At 50.4% G+C, this 25,578-nt stretch overlaps 12 protein-coding genes across 12 annotated transcripts; 5 read left to right on the forward strand and 7 right to left on the reverse strand.

Moving 5' to 3' along the window:
* Nucleotides 1–1,490: 1,490 nt before the first annotated feature.
* M437DRAFT_40818 (carbon-nitrogen hydrolase) lies at nt 1,491–2,466 on the reverse strand (the record flags this gene model as incomplete). The annotated part of the gene is made up of 2 exons (XM_041020259.1): nt 1,491–2,372; nt 2,422–2,466. 2 exons carry the CDS (start codon nt 2,464–2,466, stop codon nt 1,491–1,493), a joined length of 927 nt encoding a protein of 308 aa, XP_040882980.1.
* A 357-nt stretch (nt 2,467–2,823) lies between these two features.
* On the forward strand, nt 2,824–4,369 carry M437DRAFT_63492 (eukaryotic translation initiation factor 3; the record flags this gene model as incomplete). The annotated part of the gene is made up of 3 exons (XM_041024265.1): nt 2,824–3,135; nt 3,197–4,234; nt 4,289–4,369. 3 exons carry the CDS (start codon nt 2,824–2,826, stop codon nt 4,367–4,369), a joined length of 1,431 nt encoding a protein of 476 aa, XP_040882981.1.
* A 525-nt stretch (nt 4,370–4,894) lies between these two features.
* M437DRAFT_63493 (uncharacterized protein) lies at nt 4,895–5,933 on the forward strand (the record flags this gene model as incomplete). The annotated part of the gene is made up of 2 exons (XM_041024266.1): nt 4,895–5,035; nt 5,088–5,933. 2 exons carry the CDS (start codon nt 4,895–4,897, stop codon nt 5,931–5,933), a joined length of 987 nt encoding a protein of 328 aa, XP_040882982.1.
* A 2,490-nt stretch (nt 5,934–8,423) lies between these two features.
* Nucleotides 8,424–11,059, forward strand: M437DRAFT_40462 (uncharacterized protein; the record flags this gene model as incomplete). The annotated part of the gene is made up of 4 exons (XM_041020198.1): nt 8,424–8,798; nt 8,862–9,395; nt 9,443–10,935; nt 10,993–11,059. 4 exons carry the CDS (start codon nt 8,424–8,426, stop codon nt 11,057–11,059), a joined length of 2,469 nt encoding a protein of 822 aa, XP_040882983.1.
* A 368-nt stretch (nt 11,060–11,427) lies between these two features.
* Nucleotides 11,428–12,200, reverse strand: M437DRAFT_41823 (NADH-ubiquinone oxidoreductase-like protein 21 kDa subunit; the record flags this gene model as incomplete). The annotated part of the gene is made up of 4 exons (XM_041020450.1): nt 11,428–11,696; nt 11,810–12,015; nt 12,078–12,094; nt 12,150–12,200. 4 exons carry the CDS (start codon nt 12,198–12,200, stop codon nt 11,428–11,430), a joined length of 543 nt encoding a protein of 180 aa, XP_040882984.1.
* Nucleotides 12,201–13,072: 872 nt separating this feature from the next.
* M437DRAFT_81806 (TFIID-31kDa-domain-containing protein) lies at nt 13,073–13,825 on the forward strand (the record flags this gene model as incomplete). The annotated part of the gene is made up of 1 exon (XM_041027623.1): nt 13,073–13,825. One exon carries the CDS (start codon nt 13,073–13,075, stop codon nt 13,823–13,825), a length of 753 nt encoding a protein of 250 aa, XP_040882985.1.
* A 212-nt stretch (nt 13,826–14,037) lies between these two features.
* M437DRAFT_81807 (uncharacterized protein) lies at nt 14,038–14,655 on the reverse strand (the record flags this gene model as incomplete). Its single annotated transcript, XM_041027624.1, has 1 exon — nt 14,038–14,655. The coding sequence occupies one exon, from the start codon at nt 14,653–14,655 to the stop codon at nt 14,038–14,040; it is 618 nt and encodes a 205-aa protein (XP_040882986.1).
* Nucleotides 14,656–15,033: 378 nt separating this feature from the next.
* On the forward strand, nt 15,034–15,902 carry M437DRAFT_72804 (COX5B-domain-containing protein; the record flags this gene model as incomplete). Its single annotated transcript, XM_041025907.1, has 4 exons — nt 15,034–15,087; nt 15,325–15,481; nt 15,548–15,766; nt 15,823–15,902. 4 exons carry the CDS (start codon nt 15,034–15,036, stop codon nt 15,900–15,902), a joined length of 510 nt encoding a protein of 169 aa, XP_040882987.1.
* Nucleotides 15,903–16,909: 1,007 nt separating this feature from the next.
* On the reverse strand, nt 16,910–17,422 carry M437DRAFT_41169 (uncharacterized protein; the record flags this gene model as incomplete). Its single annotated transcript, XM_041020333.1, has 1 exon — nt 16,910–17,422. One exon carries the CDS (start codon nt 17,420–17,422, stop codon nt 16,910–16,912), a length of 513 nt encoding a protein of 170 aa, XP_040882988.1.
* An 84-nt stretch (nt 17,423–17,506) lies between these two features.
* On the reverse strand, nt 17,507–18,280 carry M437DRAFT_41583 (uncharacterized protein; the record flags this gene model as incomplete). The annotated part of the gene is made up of 1 exon (XM_041020405.1): nt 17,507–18,280. A coding segment is annotated over one exon (774 nt), but the record flags the coding sequence as incomplete, so codon positions are not given.
* A 2,106-nt stretch (nt 18,281–20,386) lies between these two features.
* M437DRAFT_41616 (deoxyribodipyrimidine photo-lyase) lies at nt 20,387–22,210 on the reverse strand (the record flags this gene model as incomplete). Its single annotated transcript, XM_041020409.1, has 1 exon — nt 20,387–22,210. The coding sequence occupies one exon, from the start codon at nt 22,208–22,210 to the stop codon at nt 20,387–20,389; it is 1,824 nt and encodes a 607-aa protein (XP_040882990.1).
* A 459-nt stretch (nt 22,211–22,669) lies between these two features.
* M437DRAFT_72807 (glutamate carboxypeptidase 2) lies at nt 22,670–25,147 on the reverse strand (the record flags this gene model as incomplete). The annotated part of the gene is made up of 3 exons (XM_041025908.1): nt 22,670–24,126; nt 24,179–24,989; nt 25,067–25,147. 3 exons carry the CDS (start codon nt 25,145–25,147, stop codon nt 22,670–22,672), a joined length of 2,349 nt encoding a protein of 782 aa, XP_040882991.1.
* Nucleotides 25,148–25,578: the final 431 nt, after the last annotated feature.

A 25,578-nucleotide genomic window follows, 5' to 3' on the forward strand; every position in this document is an offset into this window, starting at 1 on the left:
TACGTGGTGTTATGATGATGCCAGTCAGCTTTAATCTCACCAAACCAATGGAAAGGAGCAGCGGTAGCAGCTCGAATATCTTCCACAAACCTGGCTACACCACTTCGATTTCCAGCGATGCTACTGAGAGGTCCCAGTAACCCTCGCACGAAAAAATTGAGATGGAAGCTTGCCTTCTCTGCCCTCCCTAGCAACACGGTGGCTAGAGAGGTTTCTGTTTTGTCAAGGATTTGTCATATGGTGACACTGTAAGACCAACAATTCCCAAATCCATACAAGTTTTCGAGAATGCTTGAATGCTCTGTGTCAAATGACTCCCATGTCAGACTTGAAAATGACTTTTTACATAGAGTAATTTAACCACCAGCAGCAAAGAAACATGGATGATCAGCAATGTACATCGACAGAGCTCCACAAAGACAACACCTCAATACCGGGACTCTATCCAGCAGACACAGAGTACTTACTACTCCAGAGCAAATGGTATGATAGCATCATCAAGACCAAGACAGTTGCCGGCGTGGGTACATGCTTCATAACAACAAGCCTCCTAGGAGACGCCCCCTAGCCAATGACAGGAGTGAGTGACGAGTATCTCCAAACAAGACCACATTCATTCTGTTATCACAACACAGGCTGGCTATTAGCAATAGCAAGACATCTTCCAGATCCAAGTGGCTCGTATGTTGGATTAGGTGACTCAAAATTTGCAGCACCACCAACCGAAGTTGCAAATGCTGTTGAGTGTAAAGTAGTGTAGTGCAGGCCCGAAGAGATACTGCCACGAAGTTATGAATTTGAGAACAACGTAACTCAGAGAAGCTTGGGTAAACCTACCGACTGAACTCCGTCGCAAATCCAGTACAATGCTCAAATTCTACCTCCTTAAATCTTAGTCAACCCAGTAGAAAAGGTTGCTCAAAATATAAGTGATGCGAGCGGCCAACCACAGCGAAACGCCAATTGGGATGTGCATTGCAAGACTTTGACAGAGCATGATTTGAAGGCACCATGGACTCTTCAAAGAAGGAAATGATGCTTCTCTGGGCTTGACAAAGGGATAGCCCCGTCGCAGTGAATACATGACTTGCGAGCACATGCTACATTGGAACTCCTTGGAGATCCACATGGCGATTGTTATAGCTGCATTCAGTCAGTCGAGTATCTGTTTTGACACAGGAAAGACAACTTTCCATGTCAAGTCGGGGAGGAGAGATGTCGAGGAACAATATCTCCCACACCAAAGCACAGCAGAACCATGAGCTATCAAAAAACACATTTGCTTTTCACATCTGGGGGGGTGGCCACAGAAACTTCCTGAAAAGTGTCGTGCATTCCCATAGTCAACTGTGACGGTATCCGAACATGAAAATGATTGAGCGCAGCCCGGCTCTATTCAAGACTCATGTTATTTCGTGAGACCATGGGCTGCTTGGATCTGAAACATCTTCATTATCAAGTCGTGTCTGAACGCCGAAATGTTATCTGCCTCAAAGCTTCGAGTCAGTATCCTTGTTGTGACGGTAATCGTAGTGCCAATCTCCTCTTGCCAGATCGGCTCTGACTCCATAATTCTCCTCTGCGTCCTCGACAATCTGCATATCCAGATCGACAACAGCCATACCCTCTGCACAACTTCCCAGGCGCACTATGGGACCGACGTAAGGTGCGCACACTTGAGACAACCCAGCATAGCCTTTACCAGGCGGACCACCGGCGTTTGCAAACACAATAGCACAAGTGTTTTCGAAGCAACGTGCTGTAAGCATTGAATCCAGGAAAGTTGCTTCGGCGGTGGGGTTTCTGGCCAGTCCAGCAGGCGAGCAGTCGTTGAGCGTCCAGAAGGTGGGAATGATGAATAGCTTAGCTCCTTGAGCAATCATCTCACGGAAAGCTTCAGGGAAGGCCAAGTCCCAGCAAACCAGCATACCGACTTTGCCGAAGGGAGTGTCGAAGACTGGGTGGGGGTCACGCGTTGAGCTCGTAAGGTGTAAGCGTTCAATGTCGCCCCAGAGGTTCTTCTTGACGTATTTTCCAAGGATCTCTCCAGTAGAGGAGATGAAGTAAGCAACATTGAGAAGACGCTCGCTGGTTTCATCCTCTTCGGTGAGAATGCCAGTACTGTCATGCTGGGCGTCGGTGTGCAATTCTACGATAGTACCAGGAACGATGCAGATGTTACACTCTTTGGCCAGAGCTTGGTACTTTTCAAGGTATTCTTTCCAGCTGGCGCATGATTCCTTGAACTTCGGATCGTGCGGAAGCCAGTTTGTCAGATGGTATTCAGGTAGGACTGCCAACTCGGCACCTTGTTGGGCTGCTGATCTGATGAAGTTGGCTGCTTTCTGAAAGTTTTGTTCGACGTGCAATGGCTTGATCGTATTAGCAGGTCGAGTCTGCTACAGCTGATAGTGCTTGTACCTTGGGATGCAGCTGGATAACAGCGATCTTGTGGGTGGGAGCCATGGTCATTTCAGTTGTGATAATCAGAGTAGATAGCCAAACCCAGATACAAATGTGCGGGAGATTATGGAATAGAAATCGAGAAGACTTTCTTGATATGTACAAGAGGTAGAAGAATTGACACTGCTGCAAGCAGGAGGATGAGCTGATGACTGACGATGATGGAATGGCGGGCAGAAGTGGGTGCCCCGCCAAAATTAGTGGGCTTGACTGCTGTAAATTACAGCGCTGTTCACCCAGACTGGCTAGCTCGGCCAAACGTTAGCGAGCAAAAGTTGCACGAAGCCAGAACTTGTCGTCGTCGCGCGCAAGAGCAATTGGAGGTCGATCCAGCACCGCAGCACACAGCATACCGTCAAGATGAGCGTGCGCAACATCGAAGCCACATACCAGCAAGGAGCGCCCGCGCGCGTTGTCCAGGATGACTCAGATGTCGAGGAGGAGGCTCTGGCCAGCGACTACAAGGAGCAGGTTCAATACGGCGACGACGACGAACTCGAGAGAGTTGCTTCCAGCGGCCCTCAGGATCTTCAGGCTCAGCTCGCCGCCGCTGCCCAGCCTCTCGAATACGGTGCCACTCTTGAAACCAAGATTGCCAGCTACGACAGCTACTGCAACCTGTTCCACTTCATCCTCAACTCCGATGGCCCCGTCGACCTCGAGGTCCCCAACGTGTGTCAACACCATAAGATAGAAGATTCTACAATCAGAACAGAAAACTGACCATACATAGTACTACTGGGCCTGGGAGGTGATCGACGAGTTCATTTACCAGTTCAACAGCTTCTGCGCCTACCGCCAAAAAGTTGCTCTCAAGCAGGACAACGACGAGGATGCTCAGATCCTCCGCGAGAACCCCAACACCTGGGGATGCTACTCGGTTCTCAACGTTCTGTACTCGCTTATCCAGCGTAGTCAGATTCAGGAGCAGCTCGAGGCCCGCAAGCGTGGTGAGGATCCCGCCGCCTACGCTGGCGAGTACGGCAGCCGCCCTCTCTACCAGATGCTCGGATACTTCTCGCTCATCGGTCTCCTCCGCGTCCACTGCTTGCTCGGTGACTTTAGCATGGCCCTCAAGACTCTGGACAACATTGAGCTTAACAAGAAATCCATGTTCGCCCGTGTCATGGCTGCCCAGTTCAGCACCTACTACTACGTCGGTTTCTCTTACATGATGATGCACCGCTACACCGACGCCATCCGCATGTTCACCCACATTCTCATCTACATTTCGCGCACAAAGAACTTCCAGAAGAACGCTCAATACGATAGCATCGCAAAGAAGAGCGACCAGATGTACGCTCTTGTCGCCATTTGCGTCGCCCTCAACCCCACTCGTCTCGACGACACTGTCCACTCTGCCCTCCGTGAGAAGTACGGTGAGCAGTTTGCTCGCATGCAGCTCGGTGGCCCCGAGTCGCTCCCCATCTTCGAGGATCTCTTCCGTCAGGCCTGCCCCAGATTCATCTCTCCCACTCCTCCGGACTTTGAGAACCCTTCGGTCAACGTTGATCCCATCGAGCACCACCTTTCTATCTTCATGGAGGAGGTCAAGAACAACATGTGGAGCCCTACTGTCCGTTCTTACCTCAAGCTTTACACCACAATGGATATCAAGAAGTTGGCCGGTTTCCTCGAGATTGATGCCGATACTTTGAGAGGATGGTTGTTGGTCAACAAGCAGAGAAGCAAGCAGGTTAGACACACCGAGGGTGGTCTGCTTGATGGTGATGTTGTCACTACCAACGACCTTGACTACGCCATGCAAGGAGTGAGTGTTATGAAGAATTGTCTTGATGTACCGAATGCTAACATGACTTCTCAGGACTTGATCCACGTTTCGGAAGCCAAGGTTGGCCGCAGATTGGTGGACTGGTACCTTCGCAACCTCTCGAGAACCTACTAAGCAAAGCACGAGATGTCAAGACGACAGTTAGACTCGAAGTACAGAGTCACGAATGACTCAGAGAAGGAGGCTGCACACGAGAAGAATAAAAGCAGCGGCGCCCGTCCAGAAGAAAGCAGGAAGGCAATGTATTGGGAAAGTGTTGCTCTCATGAGCTTCGGCGTTGCGGATTAAAGAAGTCAAAAAGGACGGGCGGACATGGTGGATCATGAATTCTCTCCTACGGGCGAGAACAAAAAGCATGTTTTTGCAATGTTTGATGAGCAGAAGAGATGCACCATAGGAATGCATGGATAGCGGCAACGAATCTACAATTACCTTAAGTTACTCTATCACATGTCAAAACAGTCATCGAGTCTTGGCGCCGTATACATACGCAAGTCAAGTTTCGCTCCATTCTGCCGGGTCCAACCAAGTCAACTTTTGTTCTGATCGTCAGGAGAAGTTGTTTGGTAACCATCTCAGACAAATAAGATGACGACCAACGGCAATCTGAGTCCGTCACTAAGGCGAGGCTCATCCAACATGTCGTCGCGCCGTCCTTCCCACGGAGCAGAGGGTCCCACCATCCTCAGCACAGCAGACGCAAACATGCCCATGCGACACCCTCGTCCTTTGACTGCTGCTGAACTGCACCTCGAACTGGAGAAGGAGCAGGAAGCTGTCGTATGTTCCCCTCTCTCCTCTCTCCTTGGACACATCTAACATTCCATTCCAGGTCAACCGTCTTACACGCGAGCTTTCAGCACTTCGCGCCCAACACTCTGCCTCTGTCGCCAGCAACGCTTCGCAAGCCAGCTCCAACCAAGCTCTAGATACTGGTCTCTCACATCCAACCCCCACCCGTCAACACCGCTCCTCGTCGACCGCTTCAAGCCGCAGCCTTAGCAACCCCTCGGCCAGTTCGAGTCACGTCAACATTCAACACCCTCAACCTACTGCTCCTCTTGCCGGTGTTTCGCAAGCTTCTTTCGACCGTGCCGCTGCGGCAGCAGGCTCTGCTACAACAAGTTCGTCCATCAGCCGTAACCCCTCGATTCGCAGCACCTCAGGCCACTCGACACCAGCTCTCACTCCAGCATCCGCTACCTCTCTTCCTCACCGCCCTTCTTTGTCGCACACCGCCAGCGCTATCTCCACAGCAGGTTCATTCACTCCTGGTTCCTTTACACCCGGTCCAGTCTCGCCCTACACATCAACTTCCAGTACCGCTGAGATTGCTTCGTCGCGTGCCGAGCTCGAGCTTGTGAAACAAGAGAATGAAGCCCTTCGCCAACGTGTCAAGGCTCTCGAACGTGCTCTCCGCAGCCGCAGAAACAGCGTCACTTCTGACGCAAGCGCCAACACAAACAACCCCAACCCTCGCATCGAAGCAGCTGCTGTCTCTCGCCCCAGTGTCAGTGCTTGGGCAGCAAACATGGCTGGCATGACCAGTGTTGCAGGACCTAGAGAAAGAAGCGAAAGTCAGAGTACCACAGCAAGCAGAAGACCCGAAGGCTTGGAAAGAGAAGATTCTATCCGTGTGGGTGAGAGTGCTGCAAATGTGGGCTTGGGCTTAAAGTAGGAGTTCGAGCCCAAGGTCAAGTGGCAGAGATGGCACTCATAGGTTCTCCGTCTGGTACGGAATACGCAAACAATGGAAAGAAAATTGGACAACACACTTCTGGAAGGACTGGCATTATCAGGTTGGGCTTACGGGAATAGGGATTTGTTCTTAGCAGGGCGTTTTTAGAGGGAGTTCAAAGGTTGGATCTTCTTTCCTTGAATCCATTATCAGGCATGGCAGTTTTCTGCTGCAATCAAGAATCCATCAAATTTCTTATGTTATCATGTATTCCCTATCAGTCTTCATTGTGCAAGACATGAGGCGCTCTTGCTTGCCTGTCTCAGTATCGTGACACACCATCATGTATAACTTGATCGTGTTGCTGTACAACCTCAAGCTCCTTGACTTTACCGTGGCCCTTATGAGCTTTCCATTTCCTACGTCTTCGATGGTTCCAACATTCAGCCCTCGGCCGGACACTGGAAATGCCGCACTTGTTGGCAGTACGCACTATGGCGTAGCAGTCGTCCACGGATCCTGCTTAAGGGGCTGCAGGATCATCAAGGCAAGGAGACAAGTATATGACACCAAAGTACTCTCTGGCAGTCGCGGATGGAAGCTCGAGTACGTGCTGGACTATCTTCTTGCTCTTGATCCACAACTAGAAATGAGGGATTTTTGTGATCTTGGACAAAGGGCCTGGGCGACTTGCTTCCTTGGTTCTTCGATCCCATTTACCGCGGTCAACAAGTTTCCCAATCCCAGCATAGTCGCAAAAAAGATGAGTGGACCATGCCTGCTGATGTACTAACAATTCTCTGCGGTGTGACAAACCCAACAGACTATCTGTCGGCAGTGGGACCGGATCATCGACAACCAGAAGCAGGAGGGGCTGAGGTCCATAATTCCTCCTCCTATCTCTTTCAAGTTGCCCGCATACATTGAGTCGTCCAGACAAACACATACTTGGGCGGGCAAAGTGGCAGGATGCATCGATATTACAGACCTGGTCTCCTAAGACTCTTACTACTAAGTCTTCGAGTCACACCCCACTCAGCGGACAGCTCGGTTCTAGCTGCCTGTGAAAGAGTCGATTCCGAGTGAGACCATGATACTATAGTCGCTGTGTCAAAGCAACTCAGCTCTTGAGCCAATCTTATCTAGACGGCACTACCGTTGTTTCCCATTTGGCACGTACTTGCTTTTGCCTTGTCTTCATCGTCTGTCAAAATGAGAACTTGGTCGAAGGAAGACCAGAGTCCTTGCGTCCTATGATACGCTTGCCAGTCGGATGAATGCCGAGAATCAAAAAAGTCTACCAGGTCTGCTGACGATTATTTTGGTGTATCTCTTCGTAGAAAAGGCCTAGATTTCCGCTGGGAACACGTTGGCCCTGAGCTTTCGGCGGTGCGCATTGCATATGTTGCATTGTGCCTTCCGATTCAGACGTCCGGGTTGATTTGTCTGATATGTTGAAACCAGAATGGAAGATGTATCCTCCAACGAACAGTCTTGCATATGAATGGCGTCGTCCTCAGGATCCAGGCAGCCAGCTCTTGTATCTACTGAGATACCAAAGAAGCCTCAATATCCACCAGTACTCCAATAGTGTTCTGGGACTCCAAATTTGTAAATCGTTAGCACTATGATATGCGGTTGTGATGCGGTACATATCTATCAGCTCATCTGGCGACGTATGTCTCTCTTACAAGAGAATGGCAGCTCCTGCGTCAATCATCAAGACATGTACTTCTATTCAAGAGCTGAAGTCAGATCCAGCAGATCGCCGAGCGCATCTCTCTGCGGACTACACGTCTTATCAACGCACATCGCACGCTCTGAACTGCATGAGCTCGACCCTTTTTGCCGTCATTGTGCTATCTCTGACATGCATGTGATTTCTAGCCACGGATATCTCAAGATTTATCCGGACAAAAGGCCAGACGAGACTGTTCTTCGTACGTTGCTTTCATGCACAGGAGAAGACGTTGAAGCAAAGTTCACCAGTGACCAACCCCATGCTGTCAAAGCGTGCTGTGATTGGTTGGCCCCTTCTCTACTCGGCGTACCTCTCCAGGACTTCTCCACGACACATGCTTCGAGTCCTTGCCATCGATAGGTCCATGACGCCAAACGTTCTTTCACGCCGCCGTGTCAGGTACTGGACTTCAACTTCCATTGGACCCTTGATCTTCACGCTGCACCTGCAGCATGTTCTCGGCATGTGCCTGGATTCATAGGCTGACAATGCGTCTCCTTGTACTTTCAAAATGAGATACGCCCGAGGTCAGGAGGGGTAGCGGGGTGAAAGGCCGCATGCGAAGGACGAGGTTTGCGACAATGTGCCATGGGTCTGTTGAAAATTGTTGTAGCTTACGTTGAGCACGAGGGGTATTCTCGAATGCTTTATGATGGTAGGTCGGTCCTGACCCTTGCTTCTACATCTGTTTTTGTTCGTCCGCATACTTTTGTATCTTTGTTCTTGCATCTCTACTTGGATCCGTAACAATGGCTGTTCAAGGAGTGCTTCAAGCACTCACTGAGCCCTTGAATCAAATCAGCATTGCTACTGTCTTGTTGGTGCTTCTCCTCGTCACCTACTTTACTCTGTCGTTCACCGAACTCGAGACTGTTGGCAAGCTATTCAATGCCACCGTCACTTCTGCAAAATTCGCATACTCGTGCTTTTTGAAGCCTCACACCGGCGACAAGACTGGTAGCCAGCAGGATGCTCTTGAAAGTTTCTACAAGACTCAAGCTGGCATCTACGATGTTACACGCTCAAGACTGCTCCGTGGAAGAGAAGATATGCTGGCAATGGCTGCTGCTCAACTCCGTTTCCAGCTTGAGCAGGGTCAATATACTCGCAAGCCAATCTGGGTGGTAAGACATACTCGCGGCATATATTCACTTCAAGAGCCGTGCTGATTTTATTCTTGCTTGAAGGATGTTGGCGGTGGCACTGGCTGGAACATTGAACAAATGGAGAGATATCTGCCTGTCTCTAGCTTCTTCCACGCTGTCTACCTCGTCGATTTCTCGCCCTCCCTATGCCAAGTTGCTAGAGCCAGATTCGCCCGCCTTGGTTGGAAGAACGTCAAGGTCGTCTGCCAGGACGCTCGCACCTTCAAGCTCAGCGACTACGAAGAAGGTCTCAGCGACGAGAGCGCAGTCTTCAGCATTGGCAAGAGTGCACTTGACGAGAGTAGTGCAGTCGACAATGTCGGCGCAGACCTTTTGACTATGAGTTACAGTCTTTCCATGATCCCCGAGTTCCACCCTGTCATTGACTCACTCGCCAACTTGCTTGCACCAAACGGTATTATGGGTGTTGTCGACTTCTACGTCCAGAACCAGATTCAATTCCAGTCTCGCAACTATGTTGGTGGTGTCATCAACCGTCACTGTATGTGGATTTCTCGTGTCTTCTGGGCTGCATGGTTCGAAATGGACAGAGTATTCTTGGACTCTTCTCGTCGTGTAAGTGCTCTTTCCTGTAATTCGGGTTCATAGACTGATTTCAGCAGGACTACCTCGAGTACAAGTTCGGAACCATTCTCAGCGCCAACGCTCGTAACCACTTCTTCGGCTTCAGAATCCCATATTACGTCTGGATTGGCTGTGCTAAGCAGACCAAGTCGTCCATGAACAAGCTTGCCGCTCTCGATGCCGCCGTTACAGAATCACCCTTCATCAGCGCCCTTGATCTCCAACGTAAGACAGTCGGTGGTGTTCGTCGGGCCTCTTCTTCCGAGCGTCGTTCAAAGGCATACGAGTCGGCCATTGTCAACCTGTCAGCAAGTCTACCTCTGCCCGCAGCATGGTACCAGCAACACCACTGGCGCATCTACTACGACGAGCAATTGCAAAAGCACAGACAATTTGGTGATGAATACATCTACGCCTTTACATGGGAGGACGCCCGAGTGGACGCTCGCCTGCTCAAGATCACATCTGAGGATGTCATCCTTGCCATCACAAGTGCAGGAGACAACATCCTCGCCTATGCGCTCGAACAGCCCAAACGCATCCACGCCGTCGATCTCAACCCTAACCAGAACCACCTTCTCGAACTCAAGGTCGCAGCTTTCACTGCTCTTGTTTACACGGATGTGTGGAAGTTGTTTGGTCAAGGCAAGCACGATGACTTCCGCTCTCTCCTCATCAATAAATTGAGCCCTCATCTTTCGTCCCAAGCCTTTGACTACTGGCTTCACAAGGGTGATGCCACTTTTGGCACCAAGAGCCGTGGTCTATACTACACTGGCGGCTCTCGCCATGCCCTGCAACTAGTCCAATGGCTAGGCCGCCTCCTCGGTATCCGTGGCGACCTCGAAAATATGTGCAAAGCCGCTACCCTCAATGAACAACGCGAGATCTGGAGCAAGCGCGTGCGCAGAGTACTACTCTCCCAATTCCTCAACTACACCGTCATCGGTACTGAAAAGTTCCTGTGGAAGGCTTTGGGTGTGCCTGCCAACCAACGCGCAATGATCGACAACGATTACCTCCGCCAGACCGAGCGTGCAGATGCAAAGAAAGTTACTGGCGTCAAGTCTGGCCAAGCTATTTGGGAGTATGCGGTCAACACTCTAGATCCTGTTGTCAACAACACATTGGTGTCTGAGGAAAACCCTTACTACCTGATCTGTCTACAAGGTCAATACACCCAACGCTGCCACCCTGATTACTTGGCTCCCAGAGCCCACGTCAAACTCTCCAAACCCAATGCCTTTGACGGTTTGCGCATCCACACCGACGAGTTATGTGAGGTCATGGCACGTATGGCGCCCGAAACCCTTACCATCGCAGTTCTCATGGACTCGATGGATTGGTTTGACCCCGAAGGCCCCGAAGCAGACCACCAAGTCAAGATTGTCAACCGCGCGCTCAAATTTGGCGGCAGAGTATTGTTGCGCTCAGCTGGTTTGAGACCTTGGTACATTGATACTTTCGAGAGCCGTGGCTTCACTGCTAAGAGGGTTGGTGCTCGTATTCCTCCGGGTTCTTGCATTGATAGGTATGTCGCTTGCCGTCTTCTGAAGTTGTTTGGGCCTTTGCTAACATGTTATCACAGAGTCAACATGTACGCTTCGACCTGGATCTTGACCAAGGTTGATGCTGTTGTCAGTGAGGAGAAATGAGCGCATTGAGATGCTCTGCGAATGTTAATGACGGATGAAAAGAACTTTTTTGTATAATCGAAAATGTCGATATGAAATAGCATGACGAAACTTGGTAGAATATAGCGTGGCGAATCTAGTAGAGAACAGCATGATGAAAGTCAGTTTAGAATAGCATGATGAAAGTCAGCAGACACAGAAATGATGAAAGTCAGTAGACTCAGACGTCTGTCGAACAGAAATTGATATGCACCTGGTCAGAAGAATGGTGGAAAGGTATATCATTTACCGATTGTATGCGCCAAGAGAAAACAGGGAATATCTGTGTAACAAGAAAAGGACATGTGAAAGGAGCAGTTCGTGGGATATCAGCATTTTTCTTTTCCTCTTCATGCCTTCTCGGCCTCGAGTTCCCGCTCGGCCTGCTGGTAGTACTTTGCCGTGTCGACACCGTGCTGGTTGTGGTTGACAAAGTTGAACCAGGGCATCATGTGAATCCAGATACCAGAGTAGCGGGATTGACGCGAGGCGACACCTTGCATGTACTCGGTCAACTGGCTCTTGCCGTAGAGCTCCTCGCCGCGCTTGACCTTGTCGACCATCTCGCGCATGTCCATATCGATTTCGCGGCGGTTCTCGGTGAAGCCGTAGAAACGGTCTGTTTTGGAGTGACTGTGTTAGCCCATCTTTCTGTTTGATGTGATGCCATGGCCCGTCTCATATTCCAAGCTCTTCATGTCGGGAAGGAGAATTCTGGTCGGGTAAACGCACTGATGGATCTCGAATAGCAGAGGTAGAAGCCGGCAAAGAGACCAATGCCACCGGAAAGACGCATGACACTGGCGAAGACGCTGCGGGAGACACCAGTGGGAGAGACGCGCTCCATGAGGGTCATGGTAGCGGGGACGGAGGCGCCGAAAGCAACGCCGTACAAGTAGTCGCCGGGACGGGCATAGCCGAGAACACGCTTGAAGTGACTGAGAAGACGATACGTTAGACGAACGGAATTTGAGACTGGCGAGGAGCTGGCGGAGCTTACGGGTCACTGTCAATGAGCTGAGAGACTTGTCAGTGATGAGTGTTCGGCGAGCGATTGCGAGGAGTGTCGTACAGGGTAAGGAGTGTTCAGGGCCTTTGCAGGAACCTGCTGCCTCTCTCTCATTGGCACATCAGTAATGCTCGGCATGGCGGCGGTATGTGTGATTTTATGGTCGAGAACAACCTGGTCGTCGATGGTTGCTTGAATGTCGCATCCGCTGCCCGTCGACGCTTCTTGGCGCTGGTCGCGCTTGGGCCTCGTCCTCCCCACCTCTTGACCTCTGACGGCTTCCTCATTCGTCCCAAACGTACCTTCTTCTCCATCTCTCAAACAAGGTATTCTACTGTGAACGATCGTTGTGTTACATGACGATCGGGGAAGAATAGAATCATCTCGTAATGCTCATCTCGCCCTTCATCGAGTCGAATGCTCAATCAGGGGTACTAGACTCAAATGCTTGCAGGTGATAGTATAAAGGACACTTCTGATCATGATATTGAGCTTCTGGAGAGTAGGTAGTCTGCGGTCTGAGGTAAGGGTGTTATCTGAAAGACTGCCATGTGGACATTCCATAAGCATGATCTGGCAAGTATGCCTAACTCTTGCGTGCTTGCTGTCTCTGAGGATTACACGCAAACGTTCCTAGGATAGTGAGCCAGCAATAGTTCGGATCCTTTTTCTATGTAGAGTAGCTTCAAATATAGAGAAACCGCTCTCCGATAATCTACCTCTTCAAATCAGCTGCATCTATGCAAAGTGAAGTGACGACCGGGCGCTTGTCGAATGGAGGTGTGATAAGCAAGCAGAAACCCCTGGACAGGGTGATGCTTTGTCTCAATGAGATCCCCAAGATGTCTTGGCATCGACCTCCACCTTTCATCTGAAGGCGCATTTATCTTGTCGCAAACCATACACCTTTCCATCACTATAGCCAGCCTCAATTGATCAACCTCAGTCGCATTGTCCAGATCATTCCTTCGCCTTTCATACAAACCATGGCCTCACCAGCGACCGAGACGGCACAAAAAAGCGCCTCAAACCCTCCACAACCAGCACCATCAACCACACCCGCGCCAACCACTCAAACAACCCAACCAACCAACGACCAACAACCCACTAGCACACAAGACGATGGCCTCTCGCGCCGTCCACGCGATGCGCGCCTGATTCATCTCATTCTCTCCGCCCAAGGCGTGCACAGCTACCAAGAACGCGTCCCCCTTCAACTCCTCGACTTCGCATACCGCTACACCTCTTCCGTCCTCGCCGACGCATTCAGACTATCTTCAGAAGGCTATGCTTCTGCCCCCGGCGCACCTACAAATTCCAAACGATCAGAGGCTACCGATGGTAGTAACATTACTGTGAATGCTCTACGTCAAGCCATTGCATCACGCCAGGACTACCAATTCCAGGGTGCGTTGCCCAAGGAGTTTATGATGGAACAAGCAGTAGAAAGAAATCGTGTTGCGCTGCCGAAGATTCAAAAGAGTTGGGGTGTGCAGTTGCCGCCGGAAAAGTACTGTCTCACAGGCACCGGCTGGAGTTTACGGGACTTGTGGGAGGAGGATGAGGTTGTGGAGGAAGGAAACAGCAAAAGAGAGGGTAATGGGGATGTGAGGATGGAAGGTGCGGGTGATGTCAAGACTGATGCTGAGGAAAAGGATGCCATGGACAGTTTTGAGGATGTGTTTGGCGGTGGTGCGCAAGGGGATGGCGACGGCGATCAGGAAATGACTGAGGCTTGAGGACGGCAATACTCAAGACGAAAAGTACTTGGAACAATGCACAAAGGAACGAATCATGCATCTTCAGAAAAAGGCGTTCTGGAATATGGGGTCGGCACATGGTTCACAAGAAAGATATTATACCCTGCACAAGTTCTCATGCGACAACACTTTTTCTGCAAGGCGACGAAATTATATTGACAATTTGAAAGAGAGCAAAAGAGCTCAAATCGTCAGAGACCAGTCATTTTTGATTTGTTTGACTTGTCTCGAGGTTCTGACTGATCTAAGGACCGTTGTTGAGAGTGATCAGTGGGAAGCTCAAATTTGTTCCGCCAGTACCTCTCTCTAGCTCGTTGTTTCGTAGCCTCCCGATACTCAGGATCGTTTGCATACCGGTCAATGGCACGTTGCTTCACAATGTCATGGTGCTCGGGATCGGTCCTGTATCGCTCCCTATAGCGCTGGAGCATAGCTTGGCGATAGTCAGTGTCGTTAGCCCAGCGCTCGTTGGCACGCAGTCTATGAGCTTGTCGATAATCAGCATCGTTGGCGTATCGTTGTTTGATCCTCTGGGCATGACCTTCGATTATCTTCCGGCGCCAAATTGGGTCCGTGTCGTATCGATGATTGGCATAGTGTAGAGCAGATTTCTGAAGTCTTTGACGATATTCGGTATTTGTGGCGTATTTCCATGGCTTATATGCGTTGTATTCATCTCGGGTCCAGGAAGAGATGGGCCCGGGAGGACGAATAAAGTCAGGGGTCGAAGAAGAAGATCTGGCCCAGAATTTTGAAGAGGCCTGGAAGGGCAAAAACATGGGACGAGCAAGCAGTGTGAATGAAGCCATGATCTCGAGCAGGTTGATATGATTAGAATAAAGGGTGCTTGGGTCTGTCGAGAGTAGCGATTAGTGGCCAGATTGGTACCAACCTTTGTATGAAGCGACAGAATATGCATCTTGTATCACGCATGTATACAAGTGTGTTCGCTTACATTCTAAAGAGACACTTGAAAGCTCATTCACAGGCAACCATGGATAGTGATGGTGAAAACAGATTCAAGTTGCAGCAGTCGGATGTGGTTGGCCAAGACTTTTGACAACGACTTTTGGCCGCCGCTTCTCCGGGCGAGCTCGCAGTGTGACGGCTTCGCGACTGGGCGCTGGTATACCGAGCTGAGTACACCACGCCTTGTCCACCTCTCCACTCACCACCTCACCGTCGCCATGTTTGTCCGTCGCGTAGCATCCGGCCTCGCCAAGCGTGCCGCCTTCCGCCCTGTCGCTGCCCGTCCCTTCTCGTCCTCGTTCGCCCGCTGTAAGCCGCTCTCCAAAGCGCATAACCATTGACATGACCATCCAAACTCACCCATTGATTCACCAGTCGACGCCCACAGCGACCCCAAGCCCGGCCAACACTCCAACAAAGTCAAGCCCTTCGAGGGTGCGTTCTTCCGACTCCCGCCCTGCCTACCCTCGTCCAATTGACTGACGCTGTCCTGTTGCGCAAAATTAGAGATCCAGAACGACCATGACCTTATGCCCGCTGGTGCCGAGCCCGGTACCGTCCCCACCGACATTGACCAGGCCACCGGTCTCGAGCGTCTCGAAATCCTCGGAAAGATGCAGGGCATCGACATCTTCGACATGAAGCCCCTCGACGCAAGCAGAAAGGGTGCGTAACATGATAGAAATGCATATCACACCACCCGCCAAGACATTGACTTTCTTCTTCGTAAAGGCACCATGAACGACCCCATTGTCGTCCGCTCCTTCGGTGACGAGCAGTACGTCGGTTGCACCGGCTGCCCTGCTGACTCGCACGTCGTCAACTGGTTGACCATGTCGCGCGACCGCCCTATCGAGCGCTGCCCCGAGTGCGGCTCCGTCTACAAGATGGACTACGTCGGTCCCCAAGAGAGCCACGACACTCACGGCCACCACGGTGAGCACGTCGGCCGTACGAACTTGTCCTCTATCTCCCGACCCTCGCCATTCACTAACTTTATCCTCCAGACGCTGACACCGACGGCTCGCACAACTTCGACGGCGAGCCCAAGACCCTCGCCGACTTTGTCCGCCCCGAGTACAGATAGACTCTTATTTCTTTTCCCGCAAATGCTTGGAAGACCTGGAGGGATTGCGATAAAACTTGTATCATAGCGTGCAATCTCATCCTGGCTTTTGGCTCTGTTTTTTCTCCTTTCTTACAAAAGAAATAATCTGACATTGTAAAACTTCTTGGAAGATGCGAACACAGATCTGGTGATATTGATTGAGCACTAATCTACCCTGATAGGGATGTCACAGCAACGAAGACATCTGACCGAAGGATATTACTTTTGACCTTGAGTTACCCTTCTCTAACTGAAGGACAACATGAATCTTGACGAGACCATCATGGCCATGGATAATACAGCCTCAGGAACAATTTGCTGGACTCCTTGCCAACAGACGCTTCGTCCGGTATGAACGCCCCCAAGCTCCTCCTTGAGACTTGAGCTAGGGTCAAGCCTCTCGGCACCGTTGCTCTCTCGCACTTGTCGACCCATGGATGACTCCAGCACTCGAGTTACCTCGGCAGCCACTATTGTCTGTCATGTCTTTCGTCAAGGTCATGAACGCTTTCGTGAGATGGTGATCGAAGTGGCTTCTTCTCCTAGCTGCACAGAGCAAAGTCTACATTCAAGAAGGCTTAACAATAGAGATAGGAAAGTCGTCCGATCGATCAGAGTAACAAGCAAGACAACAGATACGTGAGACAAGGTCACGAAGGAGAGACACGCGAGCATAACGAATCACGAGGCAGTACAGAGAGCATCGAACATATACCACCACGAAGTACAAAAAGCAGCAAGGGGAAAATCAAGTTCATCAAGAAAAAAAAGTATCATTTCGTTATAAGCATCAGTCCACCCATCAAGAGCAGATAGCAGCTAAAGAAAAAAGAAAGCACCATTTCGCTTGCGCGCCATATCGAGACTCCAGAACATTTCCGGATTAAAGCAACAAAGGAGACAGCAATCATCATCATCATTATCTCATCATCGCATGCAGAGCCAGCAAAATAAGCAACCAGTACCTTCCCCTTCCCTTCCACTCCTCAAGCAACAAAACGTCTACCAATCAACCCAGCATTACCAGCCTGATCAGGCACAGCCACAATTGAAGGCAACGAACCCTCAGGAAGACCAGTGACGACCACAGTACTAGCAGTAGCAGTAACATAGCTCGTCACAAATTCAGTGGTTGTTTGAGTAGCAGGGACAGCGGTACCTTGAGCTTTGTTGGCAACACCAGACATGGTGATGTAGTCGGTGACCGTGACGAAACTGGGCATTTGAGCTGCGGGAGGGTTGTAGAAGGGGAAAGAAGGATTGCCATTGCTGGGATTGTAGGTAGGTCCTGGAGTTGAAGATGAGGTGTTAGTAACGGGGAAGGGAGCGAGAGTAATGATTGGGAGATTGGTAGACTCACTGCTTGGAGCTGTTGATGTATCAGAGGGAACAGCGGATGAAGAAGTGGTGGTGGCTGAAGAGGCAGCAGCAGCACCGGTCGATGTAGCAGACCCAGAAGCAGCAGCAAGAGTGTAGAGAGGGCTGCTGGTGAGAACCATTCTAGACTTGAAGCTGCTGACAGCTGTGGTCTGAGGATCCTGCTGTTGAAGAGTGTGGACAGGCGAAGCATTGCTGACAGAGTCAACAATGTCAATCTCGGCGCAAGAGGTGTAGTATTCATCTTTGCCAGTGGGGTAAGTGGGATCAACACCAGCCTCAGTGGGCCACTGCCAAACCCAATAAACGGTAACGGTCTGACCAGACTTGTAAGTCGAAGGAATATGAACATCAGTCTCACACCACTGCTCAATATTGGAGTCAGGTTGGCCAGGAACACGATCAGGGAAAGCCTTTTGGCGTTGCATTGAGATGGTGCCGGAGTTGAGTTGATGACAGCGTCCATCGTCAAAGCTCTGAGCAGCAATCTGGGAGCCACGCGAGTCACCGCCATTGCCAGCAGTATTCCATTTGAGGACATCAACGATTTTCTCAGTGTCAGAAGGGTTCGTGGTGGCATAGACGAAGACAGTGCCAGCAGCTTTAGGTTTGCCAGGCTGGTTTTGCGGAAGAGTGACATGACCATTCTCAAGGTACTTCATGGCGATGTAGGAACCAGGAGCAACTTGAAGGCGAGGGTACTCTGGGTTGGTATAGTTGGAGGTGCGTTGATCAGGGTGGCAGAGAAGATCAGTGCTGTCAATACGAGTGCGACCAGAGCTAAGGGCTGGCACAAGATAGTCGACAGAATCACCGTTGAAGCCGGGATCAGTGCGAGCAACATAGCCACGAGTGTAGCCATAGTCGCCAGTGTAGTTGCCAGTAGCCGAGTCAATCACCTGCATCTCCTCAACCCAAGAGTGAGCCGAGGCCTGGCCAAGAACAGCGGCAATAACAGTAGCTGTAATGTAGAACTTCATTTTGATAGATGTAATCTCTTTGAAGTGTGTTGAAAGATGTGTTGTTGAAGAACAGAGGTGTTGTAATGGGAGAAAGAGATTGATGACAAAAGATCCTCGAACCTGCGAAGAAATATCTTTGTTTTTTGGTAAGCGAGTGCAGATTGTCGACTCTTTTCTTTCGAGAACTTGATGTCTTGAACGAGAGGTAGAATTGTCTTGGATTGTGGTCGTCGAGAGAAGCGTCAAGTTCTTTCTGTTCTGTCGTGTCTTAGATGGATTTTCGAGAACCTTCAAGGCTTGGTCGAGGGAGTGCTTAAGTAGGAAGATAATTCCCGAAGAGACACAGAAACTTGAAAGAAGACAACAAGGGCGTCTGGCGCAGGAAGAATGAACAAGACTAATGCTTGCACAAAGAGAGTCGTATGTGGCACAATGGCAACAATGACTTCGACAATGCAGAAGCACGAAAAACGATTGTGGGCTGTTAAGCGAGCGGCAATAACCAGTATTGATGAATGAATGAGTGGTGAACAATTGAACAAAGATGGTTGACGGTGAGGAAAAATCTCGTGGTAAGCGCGGAAAGTGAAGGTTTTCGGCGTGTGTGATGTTGTTGTTTGCGCACTGGTTACCGCGACGCGCTAGATCCGGCTAGCGATACAAACGAGCAAGAAGTGACGACCACCAGTGACGGAGAAACTTCTGGATAGAAGGAGAATGGTTGCTTGTAGACACCTTAACACCGCCAATGCAAGATATGGTCACAGAAAAGGATTAAACTGCCTGCAGCTGTGTGACCGGGGAACAAGAAGAGGAAAGAACTTAAAGGACAACAGCAGCCAGGCAACCTCGAACCGGGAACGTGGAATCTTGTATGTGATACTCAAGGGAGTCGCTTGTGTGTGTATTGTAGACTTACGAGGTCCTATGAAGCCGTCGTCCGGGCGGGTTGATACTTCAAAGCAAACAATTCATGTGTTTCATCGACTACCGAGTCTGGGCGGCAGTTTTGACATGTCGCGCGCGTGTCCAGTAACTCATGACTTGGGTTCGTTCTGGATTGTCTGAGACACATGCAGCCGCCACGTGAATACCAATACTCTCAGCAGGTGATATACCTAACTGTGCTTGAGAGGCGCTGAGCCATGTGAATTTCGCAAGCCCATAACACCTGCTATTGAGCCTCGCACGTCACCTATAGCTTGTCCAACAAAGAACTTGAGAAACTCGTTCTTTGTCTTGCCATACAACCTCGTATGCGCTCGACCCAGAAGAGCCAACTACATCTCAAAGTTTCATGCAAGACATTTATGTTCGAGACTTCTAGAGCCAGTCTATTTGCACTACAGTTTGACAAAGCGCTGTGTGTGACTCGGAAAGTCTGTCAGTTCTCGAGAGGCAGGAGCGAAAAGAGGGAAAGAACGAGGTGAGGTTTCACGCACGTCCAAAGCCGCGCTTGCGACGCTGTGCTGATTGGTCACTTCCAATATCACCTTCTCTGCATTTCGCGCCCAAGTCCATTACCCTTTCTCAACCATAGGCAGGTCTCGTCAACGCGTGTCGGGGAAGAGGACTCGGTTTGAAGTGTGGTGCATGATGCGTACATGTATGGTATGGAGTCGAGTTCGCGATCATCGAGCTGCAAAGACTACCTACTGCAAAGTGGAGAAGGACAAAGAAACCTCCTTGATTGCTCTACAGTACTCTGCATCTGACATCGGTTACAGAGGATACTTGCAAATGTATCCAGCCTCATAAATCAGATCACTCAGCGGATGCCAGATGGTGGTAAAGATTGATGACAGTACTTTCACCAGAAGTATCTCTCACATGACAGGCGGGTTTAAACCTAGCTCCCGCTGTGTCAATCAGAAGAAACTTCTGGTCGTTCCTTTCCTAATGGACAGAATGCAATCTTAAGAAGCAATTCGAAACGACATGGCGTACACACGATATGCATCAAGCTTATTCATTAAGCTAAAGACAATGCATATAGCAACGATCGGCTTCGGACAGCGGTCCGAGGCTTGGGTTTGCAAGAGAAGCAGGACTCAGGAGAGAGGCATAAAGGTGCCAAGCGCCATGGGAATTACGATTACTATCTTACATATGACCATTCGACTTTCAAGCAGTATTCCTGCCTAAACCTTCCTTGTATCGTGCAAGACATCGGTCCCTGCAGACCTTGTGGTCAACCATTGGTTTGGGATATCCCGCTTTCTCGGCTTCCTTTGCTGCTCCTCTGCCATAAGGGTCGTGAATTGCTTTTCCTTTGATGTTCTTTAATTCCGGCAACCACTTTCTAATATACTCGCCTTGTTCGTCAAATTTCTCACTCTGCAGCAGCGGGTTAAAGACACGGAAATAAGGCTGTGGGTCTACACCTGTAGATGCAGCAAAGCCCCAGCCACCGTTGTTGCTCGCAAAATCTCCGTCGATCAGATGTTCCATGAAATATCTCTCACCCATGCGCCAATCAAGCAACAAGTCTTTGGCGAGGAAACTGGCAACAATCATTCTGGTGCGATTGTGACAATATCCCATGGAAATTATCTGACGCATAGCCGCATCGACGATGGGGAAACCTGTTCTGCCTTCACACCAACGAGTAAAGTGCTCGTCGTTGTACTCCCACCTGACTTTGGTGTATTCGTACTTGAAGGGCTTTGACATACAGACGTAAGGCCAGTGGGCTAGCACATGTTTGTAGAAATCTCGCCAGGCGACCTCGGAGATCCATGTCTTGATACCCTCATTACCAGCATCCAGTTTTGTGGATGTGTTGGCGTCGCGAGCACTTCTAACGGCTGTTCTTGCAGAAAGAGTTCCAGTTGAAAGATGTACAGATATAACGCCGGTACTGTTCGCAGCTGGCAGGTTTCTCGCATCTTTGTATTTGTTGATTTTCTTCTCCAGGAACTTTTTGAGGCGCTCGAGAGCTTCGTGTTCACCCGGCGGCCACAATGATTCGAACCGCGCTTTTTCTTCTTCGCTGAGCTTCTTGTTCTCAGGGGCCGAAGGTATTGCCGATTCAAACAAGTTTGCGTACTTCTCACGCGCTGACCCAGGATTCTGATCTGGAGAAGCGAATTCGTCCAGTATGGTCGGATTTGCGTGAATGTGCCGAATCCAAGCTTTGTACCAAGGAGTGTAGACCGAGAACTGTTTACCTTGCCCAGTTGTGAGATCGCCGGGTGGAACAATGACATCGTCGTGAACTGTGTGGAAGTCAATGCCTTTCTCAAGACACGACGTTGTCAAGCTTGCTTCTCTCCGAAGCTCGTCGACTTCGTACTCCGTGTTGCAAAAGATGTGGTTAGCCCCCCACTTCTGGCATAGCTCGATAATGCGTCCTGGAACTTTCTTCCGTATCTCAACTGTTTCGACATACAGAGGAATATCCTTCTTGGCCAGATCTTCCTTAAGGACTTGCAAGGTTCTGAGCTCAAAATCAACACGAACGGATGCGGTCAAGTGAGCCTGGTAATCCTGAGGACTGACAATGAACAAGCAGACCAATGGCACACCCTTTGATTTCGCCTTTTCGCTTGCCAGATGTAGAGCACGGTTGTCTTTTGTGCGAAGATCACGTTTGAACCAGTGTACAACAGCATCTCCAACCTCAATCTTCTTGCGCTCAAAAGCCGTCTTCTGAACAGCCTGGGTAAGCACCTCAATGGGTCGTGGGATCTCGTTGGCATTGTAGCGAGCACAGCGCTCGTTCGACATCTCAGGTGGATAAAACTCTCGTTGAATGACTCCATACTTTTCTTCCTGGATTTCGCGATTCTGGTCTTCGTAGTCTGGTGCATTCTCGGATTTGATCTTGGTCTCTGGCTCGGGTTTGATGGTGGACTTGACGGATGGTTGCAAGGCATCAAAGGCTGTCTTTTTAGGTGCAGGGGCGTCTGAGGGCGTCCTCGATGTTGCTTTGCGTTTGGGAGGCATCGTGTAGAATCTCGAATGATCAAGGGTTGTTTGCAATGGCGTGATTGACGTCCTAAGAAAGCTCAAATTGTTCCAGCGACGGGCTTGAATGGCGACGTGTCGCATGCACAACGTGACAGCAAAGAGGTAGGTAACGCGAAGACATGATGGTGGGCATTGTTTAGAGACCTAAAGTGGTTTCTTTGTCGCAACGGTCGATCTATGGTTAACGCGTAGAGCGTGTAGATCGATCGCCAGATGACGTCGTAGATCCTGCAAGCCCTGAGACCCTGCAATCTGGAATATCCCGACTCCGGCTCCAACTTCATATTGCTTGCGGTCTTTTTAAAAGACTCGGACATGCTCGGCAGCGAGATGTGCATATAGTTCATGCGTGCTCTAGTCCCTATCTGTACACTACCCAACAGTGCAACCACATATTCATTGATCGTCATTGCCTTCTCCGTACTGACCCGGCTCTCAACTCAACACGCCAGCTGCTCTCCATACGATTCCCTCGATGATACCAGCCCATCTGTAGAGTGCCTTCTTGTCACCTGCCTGGATCGCCTCAACGAGGCCAGGGTATGTGTCTCCAGCATATCCGGTCCATTTGCCAGGTGCGAATACGACATGCTTGAACCAACTTCTTCCATCCAGACCCTTGGGGAATAGGAAGGCACGCTCTAGCATTTTGTACTGTGTATTGACAGCCCGGATCTCAGCGAAGAGTCTGTTAGTGGCAGCAGGGTTGTGTTTGCCTTCAATCACAGTAGCTTGGGCAGCTAGACCAGCCGCACGAGCGTCAAAGCTGTGTGCTCTACGCTGGAGGTAATCAATAGCCAGATCAAGATCCGCGAACATGGATACATCCTTCTCTTCCTTGTCCCGGTACGCCATGCCAGATGAGTTGGCCATGTGCTTGACGCTGTCAAGATATCTTTCGAGGCTGGAGGCATAGTCACTAGCATTGAATGGAACAACGGGGCTCTCACTCAGCGATGCTGCAAGGAGAGACCAAACCTTGGCCGCTGTAACGTGATATTGGAAGGTGGGGTCTCCGTATTTGATCATCCAGGCATAGCTGTCATAGTTGCTGTGATAGTGGTAGATAGGATCCAAGGGGCCAGTCTTTCCAAACCCGAAATCAGCGCTAGGAATACCAGCAAAGTCTTGGAATGCTGTAAAGTCGGAACCTGATCCCATGGTTCCAATATGCTTGTCCCACAAGTCGTACACAGTTGATCCTTCAACAGTCTGGTTTGGCGACTGAATAGACTTGGTAACTTCGTAGATGGCTTGGTTAAGCAGAGGTGCAGCATTGGCATTAAATCTAGTGCCACGAGTGCCAACGTCAACGTTGAGGTAAGCAACAGCAGAATCCTTGAGCCATGGCAGGTAGTCTTCAACCCATTCAGTGGAGCCGACGAGACCATATTCTTCACCATCCCAGCTGGCGAAGACGATGGTTCTCTGTGGCTTCCAGCCTTTTGACAAGGCAATACCGAAGGAGCGAATAACTTCATTGAGAGCTGCAGATCCTGAGTTGGGGTCTCCAGCGCCGCCAGCAATCCAAGCATCTCTGTGGTTTCCGAGGATAATTACTTCATCCGAAAGAGATCCGTTGATGATGCCAATGGTGTTCCAAATCGGTGTGATGGTGTAGTTCTGCAGGTTCATCATGTTAATGGTGACAGATGGCGGGGAAGGGCCAATATTGTAGGAGACGTTCTTGTGTTCAAGACCACCTTTGTGCCAACGAGCAGGGAAGGATGACGCATTTGGTCCATGACCATTCAGAGCCTGGAGCAGGGGAATGGCCTCGGCGTACGAGATGGGCAATGATGGGATCGAGGGCGTGGATACGTTTGCAGGCTTGCGAGGCACACCAGGCTTCGAGGCATAACCAGGAGTGGTGGGATCGCCAGGGAACTGACCTGCACGCTGTAAGTTAGCGACAGTCGCAGCACAATCACAGAGACGACCTACTCAGATATTGTACGCTGCCTCTCTGCACTGAGCTGGGATTTCTGGCAGGTCCTTCGGGGTAAGGTTTGTAACCATTGACTTCGGTGATAAGTCCATCGTCACCAGGATCGGAATAAATGATAGTTCCCACCATACCAAGCTCCTGAGCTCTCTTAATCTTGAGACCACGGAAGATACCGCCATACCTGACAAGAGCAATCTTGCCCTCCAGATCGATACCTGCAGCAAGCAAGTTCTCGAAGTCAGTAAACGTACCAAAGTTGCAGTAGACATATTGCGCAGTGACGTTTCCGCTAGCAGAGTAGCCATGGAAGGTAGGCACGCGATTCTTGAGGCCTGATGTGGGATCCTCCTCTAAGACGTCTTCCTCAAGAGTCGCCTCGAATGAAACTTCTCCATCCTTCAACAGAGCAAGTCTGTGGTCCAGAGGATAGTTTATGTAGACATCATATGGCACGACCTCGCTCTTGACACCGAACTCTTCCCATCTGTCCCTCGTCCATTCCGCCTGGCTTAAATTCTGTCCAGCGAGGTGAGGTCCAGCAGTATAGAATTGAGACCACTCCTTTGCCTTGGCCGGATCGGGTGTATCAAAAAGGATGTTCTTGAGGTCTGCATAATTCAGGCCATCTCCAGCAGGCCACTGCGAGTGTGGTGGATTGATGGGCCCAGACAAGCTACTCCATGGGTCAAGATGATCCAGTTTGTCGTCTCCGAAAAGGTCGCTTTGACCGAAAGCGTAGGATAGAAGCGCGAGCGCAACTGTGGTAAGCGGCAGGACGACCAAAGCTATGGTGCAAAAGCGGCGAAGCTGTACTGTTTCAGTGGCCCGTCTTTGCCTGTATCCGCTCCCAACAAGACCATGATATGGCCCGCAAACAAACTCACAGTATGATGTGGATATCGATCACGATGGGGCCGCACAGCAACGACTTGCAGGAGCGGGGTCTGCTCGTCGTGAGAGGCCATGTTTCCAGCAGCTTGCTTCTCGCTCATATCATTCATCATCAGCACCTTGCGATTGAGAGAGGCAGGTCGCGAGGAACTGACGAGCTCAAGCAGTATATGGTCATTGATTCAGAGTTATTGTTTCGCCTACTCCACTTCTGCTGGTAGATAGGGCGTTTGCGCGACCGATGACCTTCCATCTTGAGCTTGGGCTCGCCGAACGATGTCATGGTCTTGGCACTCCCCCAGGCACTCATCCGGAGATCAGGCCGTCCAAGCCTGCACGCTGTCCCAGTCTTCGGACCTCACTGCGTTCTCTGTTGCAAACAGCACCTGGCGAGATGTCGAATCATGTCGCGAATGACATGCCAAGACTATCTGGAGACGTATCCGTGAGTATGTTTGGACCCTGGCCAGGCTATCCTCATAACGTTCAGCGCTTCTTCGTTGGA

This window comes from Aureobasidium melanogenum, assembly GCF_000721775.1.
Source record: "Aureobasidium melanogenum CBS 110374 unplaced genomic scaffold scaffold_3, whole genome shotgun sequence".
NCBI lineage: Eukaryota > Fungi > Ascomycota > Dothideomycetes > Dothideales > Saccotheciaceae > Aureobasidium > Aureobasidium melanogenum.